Raw genomic sequence first — 7,500 nt, forward strand, 5'->3', positions numbered from 1 at the left:
GACTTTTTCTGGCTTCATCCTAATCTCCGAATGTAGCAGGTGAAACCTTCATTTCCACACGCCAAATGCTTGTTCAATTGCCACCCTCGTATGTGCATGTGCATTGTTAAATTGTGTCTGCTTGTTGGTCCCAGGATTCAAGTACAGGGTCATCAAGTATGGCTTGCAAGGATAGCCACTATCACCCAACAGCAAACCGTCTTCCAGGGAGTGGTGGTGGGCATTGAGTTGTTGGCCAATTTGTGAATCCGTGAAAATAAAGCTGTCGTGTGTGCTGCCTGGCCATCTTGCTACGATGTTTGTAAATATGCCTGAAATGAAAAAGAATCTCAATTAGGTAACAATTCGTTCACATGTAAATTTGCGCAGGTTTTATTCCTGGGGTGGACCTTTTGAAATTATTTCACTACACAGGAGCTGGCCCATTTGCTTACCCACAGGACAACCCCAGGGCACTTGATACCCCAGCTGTTTTGGTCTTGCAAATGGAAGAGCCTGCAAACATGCTATCAGTTTCGTTACCTGTTGATCAAATATGGATCAAATGTAATTAAGTAATTAAATCTTTTATTTTGCACTTATTTGTTAAAGGATCATGGTAACCTCATTCCTAGGGTCCTCTCCTTCCTGTCCCTTGGAGGTTGGAATCATGTGTCTTCTCTTCCTTGATACTTAAAAGGTTCCTTTTTTTTCTTTTGATAACAACGAAGCGTTAATGTTAAATATACACTGATGAACTGTGCATGCCAAAATAAAATGAAGGAATATTTTTAAAATATATAAACCCAAAAGCAACTGTCATGTAGTGCTGTCTGGGTATTTTTTACCACAATATGGCTTGTTATTAACAAGTAAAATTAAAGCAAATGAACAGTGGAAGGACAGATGCACATATAAAAAAGAGACAGAATAATGGTGATTACACTTTCAGTTTGATTTATTATATCTTGAGTGCAGCATTTTTTGAATGAGCCAGAGGGTGGGTCATTTGCCTCTATTTTACTTGGGTGTGGAGGGGGTGGCAGTGGGGGTGGGGCACTGCTGGAATTGACTGCTGCATTAATTTGCTGAAGTAAAACATCAATTTATTACTACATCAAAAAAAAAGTGTAATACCATAGGGAAATCCTTGAGAGTGAATTAAAAGAAAGTACTACCACCCCTGCGGTCTTAAACTTTGCTTTAAATTTGTTGAATGCCATTTTTACATACCTTTGTGATTGCAAATCACTTGCACATTAATTGAATAAAACCCCTTTTGGTTGACATAGTGATTTTCGTTTTCGGTTGGTCCCTGAATCTTGACGTGCGTGCCGTCCACACAGCCAATCACCCCAGGGAACCCTCCCTTTTCGTAAAAGCCTCGTTTAGTTTGAACAATCTCGGCTTCGTTCGCTGGCCACTTGATGAAGTGTAATTGTTTTTGTGCGAGGGCGTAGGAAACTTTGCTGATGATGCGAGACACGGTCGACTTTGACAAACCAATGGTATCTCCGATAACTTCCAGAAAGCTTCCGGAGGCAAAAAACCGCAACGCAGCAAGGACTTGTACAGTTGTTGACAAGGCATGGTTTCGAGCGGTGGCCCTTTCAAGGTCGTCACGAAGAAGGTCGATCAACAATTGAATTGACTCTCGGCCAAAACGATATCGACTTCTCAACTCGTCGCCAGTGTATTCGTCTAAAGAAAAATCGTGGAGCCTGAATTTTCTCGCTTTTCTTCTAACTGGACCAGGCATTAAGCCCAAACCACCAAACAGTAAGTCCGCCATCTTTTTTTGTTTGGGGGAAAATTACCCTCGATTAGTGAGTTAATCCACCTCGCTAGCTGTGTTAAATTTAACCCTTAGTTTATTCCTTGGATAGTGTTAATCAAGCTTTGAGCAACAGAATTTAATCGAAGGGTAAATTTATTCCGTGGATTAGGACTATTTAATCGTGGGTTAACACTAATCGGCTTTCAAACAACTGGGGCCTGGGTATTCTCGTAATCTTCTAATTTAATTAGAGTACATGTAACAAAAATAAACACCGACAAACTACGTGAGTGAAGAACTCTGAGGTGCGGGATTGCGGAAAATAAATTCAGTTTGGACGGGAACGGGGCATGACAAAATGTGCTCTTTTGTGTTTTAAGGTGCAAATGAGATGCAAGGTGATTTTCTGCAATCCCGCACATTATTGGGTGAAGAAGCCGTCAGGTTTGTGAGCGACATAGTCCTTCATCTACCATAGTTCTTACACTTCCAGTTGTTAAATCGGTTATAGTATTGGTAGACCTAATAAGGGATCCCCAACTTTAATTTTGAAAGCGATTCAACGAATTTTCGCCACGCACGGCATACCAAAGGTACTGAAAACCGGTAACCGGGCAGCTCTTAAACCATTCAATCGAGGCACTTGCGAAGAGGAAACCTATTCGCACTGAAAAGTTGCACAAATGGCCCTCGAAGCTAATGACACAAAAAAAGAGGAAAATTTGCTAGAAATATAAACCGTGTAGGGCAACAGCTGAAGACAGCTCTGCATGCTATAGGTGTTGATATAACAAACCCTTCAGAATGAGTTTCCTTCCAACGTTACGTTGTTAAAAGCAAAACGTACTCCTCTCAATTTAATGAATACGTTTACCTCCCTAAACCACTGAGTAATTTCTTCAAATTCATGCACCGGCGTTCTGTTACACCATAACGGCTTAGAAGGTGCTGATGGATCAATGGAAATCACGTGAAACCTAGACTCCCCTTGGACACAACCGCTGGTATCTGACTCATCACAAGTGGAGTTGCCGTCCGTCGTCTCACCGTCATCGGATTCATCGGAGGACGACAAAACTTTGCCATCAGAAGAGGCGCCGGGACATCGTTTGTTAGGGCAAACTGGACCAAAGCTGAACTTCAAAAATCTAAACTGGCGCTGGCAAATGTCGGTCATTATTGACAACAAGATGCTAAATAACTCATGCAGCTTCTTTCCATTCTTGTACCTAACAAAAAAACACAAAATAGCAATAAAAATTCCACCAAAAGCAAAATTATACAAGTAAGTAAGTAGATTCCATGTTTCCTTGCGTCTGTTCAGTAATAGACCATAGATGACGTCAAAATGCCGAGTCAAAATCAAAATAGCCGAGTGTGTTACTGATGTTCTTGAAAGTGATCTAACACTATCTTCAGCACCTGTCGCGCGGCCAGCCACCTCACAAATTTCCCAAGGTTTACCTTTATCCACCAATAATGCCTTTACTGTATAAAAATGCCGTACATAACTGCTAGATTCCTTAAGAGGTTGATACAGGCTAAGACAGCCAGGAGTACAAATGTTCAACACTAAAAATAAACTAACTTACCTGGCACTGATTTTGATCTGGTTATGTTTTTGAAGAGCCTCGATAAATACAAAGAAAATGTCTCCAAAAGAGAAGATAGCCATCTGTTTGGTTATGATTGGGGTCATACCATTAGTGGACTTGCTTTTTGCACCAGTCCTGACAATAAAGTAGTTAAAAAGAGCAGGAGGCAGGAAGTTGTGAAAATCAAAGACCAGAACTTTATCTTGGTTGCAAATGGAATTCCATGTTTTGCGACAGTGCGTGTCCCATTTTCTTCTGATATTTCTGTCTTTCAGGTGCAAAGGGACGATGTACTTGCTTGTGCCTGCCTCCGTCCCCCCGCTGTTGCTTTCGGTCTGTTCAGGATTCTTCGCATCACCCAACGTTGGCATGGGACACAGCATACCAAAGGCTTCCAAGATGCCAATCAGTTGTGCAACTGGACTGTCCTGATGAGCTCCTGGACTGCCATAATCCTTCCAGACGTGCTCCAGAAAACTAATGTCTGTTATACCGCTGTCTTGTAAGGCCTGCCATTGGTCACTGTGCAGACGATCCATATCCAAACGATCTGGGATATCATGAAGACAAGTCATTACATCCACCAGATATTGAGGATTGATCACTACTACGTCATTAACGCAGGAGTTGTGTGTCCCTGGTCCAAGCAACTCTTCTATTATGCAAAAAGAAGACCATTTTTTTTTATATAAGTAGAAGTCGACAAAAGAAAAATGTTTTGTTAATTATGATTTATCCAGAAAGTGAAAAAGGCTTTTCGTCAATCAAACAGTAATGTTGTCACGAAATGAACTAAAATTACGCGAAAAAGTGCCTAAAACAATTGTCTATATTTACCTGGAAGAATGATGACACCACTGTCATGATAAAAGCTCAACATGCTTGAGAAGGTTTCTTGATCTACGTCTGGAAAATCACTTTCGATCATCTTTCGTACAAAGGACTTGGGGACGCAGGATAGGCATTCCGGTTCAGTCTCCCTGTACTTGAGAATTTTCTCTTCAAAATGAAGCCACAGCACTGGTAACTCATCATCTAGCAGTGAGGCTTCTTCTTCAATTGCTTTTCGTAACAGAATAGTCCCATCATCTTCGCAGCCAAGAGTGTTATCAACCGCAAATAAAATATCCTTGTCTTGACTTCGGACCAGTTGATGACCAAAGGTTTTAACAAATTCATCATACAAAGTTTTCTTTGCATCAGAAATATCTTGCTCACTTACTTGATCTCGGTGTGTTCCCACTAGGAAAATAGGATTTTCTGAGAGAGTGTGGACGCGAACTGAATTTAGCCAGAAATGGAGTTCCTCTAGTGCTTCGTCTCTGGTGTTAACACTGCTCAAACGAACCAAGTTCGTGACAACAAGGAAGAAGGAACGCTTGTTCAGAAAAACATGGTGCATTGCTTCGTACAAAGGATGACCCGCAAAATCCCAAACGCTGATTTTAGTGTATTTTCGTTCCGTGTAATTAAATGGGATTTCGCTCAATTTTTTGGTGATCTGTTCCACTGGCAAATCCCGCGGAGGGGATATCTCACTTTGAGATCTTTGACGGAATCCACAGGGAGGGGACACTGGAATCATACTTGTATCTCTCTCGATTGTGGGTGGAGCCTCAATGCTGGGAAGCCGACTAAAGAGTGAGGATGGACCTGGATCAGATGCCCTCGATTTTATAGCACTTCTTCCTTGACCACTTACAGGTGCACCCTTTATTCCTTGGCACACTCTGTCGGATAATATGTCATCTACATGAGAACGGTTCAAATCGGCAGAACGCCACGAATCATCAAGCACTGTAATTTCAACCATTGACGTTTCGATTCCATGTGTCTCTTGTCTTTCTTCCACAAACTCTTCACCACTGAGAGTTCGCACCAAACTTGTCTTTCCAGCGCCAACATTGCCAACCACAGTGAGCTGCATGCGACCCACCTTGGCTTTACCTTCACGTAACGCCTGGTTAAATATGCGAACTGTAGCTTCTCCTCTGGCGAGAACTTCAAAAGGTTCACTACATGGTTCTAAGTTGGGAGAAAAACAAACAAACTGACAACAAAAAAAGCCATTTAAAAGAAAAAATGCTGCGAGGGTGCGAAGATACAAAGGAAAAAAGAAAAGGAAAAAGTACAAGTACGAAAGAAGAGTAAAGAGAAGAGGTACGGAAATAAGACTGGTAATAAACGAGTAAAAGATAACGTTCTTCAACGATTCTGGAAGGCGAAGAGAATGGGAAAAAAGTCGAGGTAGGCCGGGAAGAAATGACGGGTTACTAGGGAAGAGAAATTAGACAAATGAGTAGGAAAGTCAAAAATTGCAAGAAAGTTAAAGATACAAAGTTAAATTAGAAATTACTTTCTGATTCCCTGTTCTAAGAAACTGTTGAAAACACTGTATCACACAATCACACAATCACACAATCACACAATCCATATTCACTTGTAACTCGTTGAACTTGAACCTCTCATGTAACCAGAATCAAAAGGCTAAAAAAATCATTAAATGCCCAACCCGTTTTAACAAATTTTTACTAAATATCGCTCAAACACCCAAACACGCTTTCGCTCAATCACGTGCTACACTTTTTAACGATTAACACGAACCACTTAAAGTGCTACAGTGATCAAAAAAATCACTTCCTTTTTTCCTTCAGATTTTGAAAGTATGATTGCTTAACATTTGACTGGCAAAATTTTGAACTTTGATTTTTATCCAAAGGCTGTTTACTTTGAGTGTAAGTTTTGGATTTTACGGTCCGCCATTAATCACGTTCAAAACTGACTGATTGGACCTCAGAGGGTTGGATCTAGGGAAAAGTGACGTCATTGACTCACTGGCTTAAAATTTCAGCTTGTACGTGCAGCTTATTATAAATGCAAGAGTCTAAAAGCCCGAAACTCCCCTGCTGAACATATTAATTCAGCCAAGTACACACGCATTGCATTCTAAAACTATTGAGTCTTTCACGTCATTTTCTCCTCGATCCAGCTCTCTCAAGATTTTGAAGTTAGTAATGGCGGACCATTAATTAGGAAAATTCCAGTTAAGATAAAGGGGTATATTTTTTTTAATCAAGTCTTAAAACTTGAGTCATTCAGAGTTTAGTTAACATAGTTTTTAAATCCTTAGAAAAATAAAAAGATGACTTTTTGGTCATAGTAGCACTTCAAAGCTCAACAATGGGCTCTCATTCAGTTTCCAACAAAGAGAAATGTCAACTGACTAAAATGGGGCATGCACTGATATATGTTACCTTCACTGGCAACCTGAGCTTGTTGGACAGGACAAACATCTTGACTGCTTTGCTCCACACCAGCACTGGCGTGTGGATGTGCTGTCAGGAGTGGTTTCCAAGCGGAAGCTTTCAGAATCCAAAGTTGCCTCGCTACAAATAATCCACATATTTTAGGCTACCTTCGCATCAGTTCATCAAAATAAGGCACCAGCGTGTCCAATCGGATTCAAGATAACTGTTACTAACTCGAGGACGGACTCACTTCACGCTCTGTTTTGTTCGAATCGATTCAAGCGCGAGTGATATAAAAATGCAAGATGGCGATCAACAAAAAGCAACACAGAGACGGAACGTTAACATAGACATTTCCAGAGCGAGAAAAGTGACAGTCACTAGGGATTTAAAAAAAGAACGAAAGATGACAATGTGCATGGGTGGAGAGGGAGGTTGGCTATCAAGGAAATCGATCAAATAAAGGCTTGAGCAATATTCCCTGATTCAGGAGATGAGCCAGCCCAAATATGTCTGATCCGAAAGAACACGTACACACCAACAACGAAGCTAGAAAGCCTTCACAAGATTGATAACAGTACGCAAAATTAAGAAAAATACTCAGACAAAAACTCACCAGCCACATGAGCTAAAAGCACGGACCAGCACGTGGCACTCGTTTGAATCAAATCAACTGGTGTTTTGTCACTCTTATCACGTAAATGAATATCACCTCCATTCCTTAAGAGTAATTTAAAGCAATTGGAATTGCCTTTCCAAGCGGCCAGATGAACAGGTGTTCTGCCATCAGTTGGATCAACAACATTAGGATCTCCATCCTGCCAACCAAGCATAATCCTCAAGCAATGATAATGTCCACCGTAAGCCGCACAGTGCATTGGCGTATAGCCTGTTTGATGTT

At 41.0% G+C, this 7,500-nt stretch overlaps 2 protein-coding genes across 2 annotated transcripts in view; both read right to left on the reverse strand.

Moving 5' to 3' along the window:
* LOC138014317 (uncharacterized) overlaps positions 1-7,500 on the reverse strand; it is a 14,424-nt gene that overhangs the window by 6,279 nt on the left and 645 nt on the right. Inside the window, exons 1-5 of the mRNA XM_068861368.1 lie at positions 7,216-7,500; positions 6,606-6,737; positions 4,189-5,376; positions 3,349-4,006; positions 2,631-2,985 (exon numbers count right to left, since the gene is read on the reverse strand). The exon at positions 7,216-7,500 is cut by the window's right edge and continues 645 nt beyond it. Of these exons, the coding sequence (XP_068717469.1) occupies positions 2,631-2,985; positions 3,349-4,006; positions 4,189-5,376; positions 6,606-6,737; positions 7,216-7,500 (2,618 nt within the window). The remainder of the gene's footprint in view (positions 1-2,630; positions 2,986-3,348; positions 4,007-4,188; positions 5,377-6,605; positions 6,738-7,215) is intronic.
* Positions 939-1,771, reverse strand: LOC138014346 (putative nuclease HARBI1). The gene has a single exon (XM_068861409.1). The coding sequence runs from the start codon at positions 1,769-1,771 to the stop codon at positions 1,205-1,207; it is 567 nt and encodes a 188-aa protein (XP_068717510.1). The 3' UTR covers positions 939-1,204.

Source organism: Montipora capricornis, chromosome 8 (genome assembly GCF_036669925.1).
Source record: "Montipora capricornis isolate CH-2021 chromosome 8, ASM3666992v2, whole genome shotgun sequence".
Taxonomy (NCBI): domain Eukaryota; kingdom Metazoa; phylum Cnidaria; class Anthozoa; order Scleractinia; family Acroporidae; genus Montipora; species Montipora capricornis.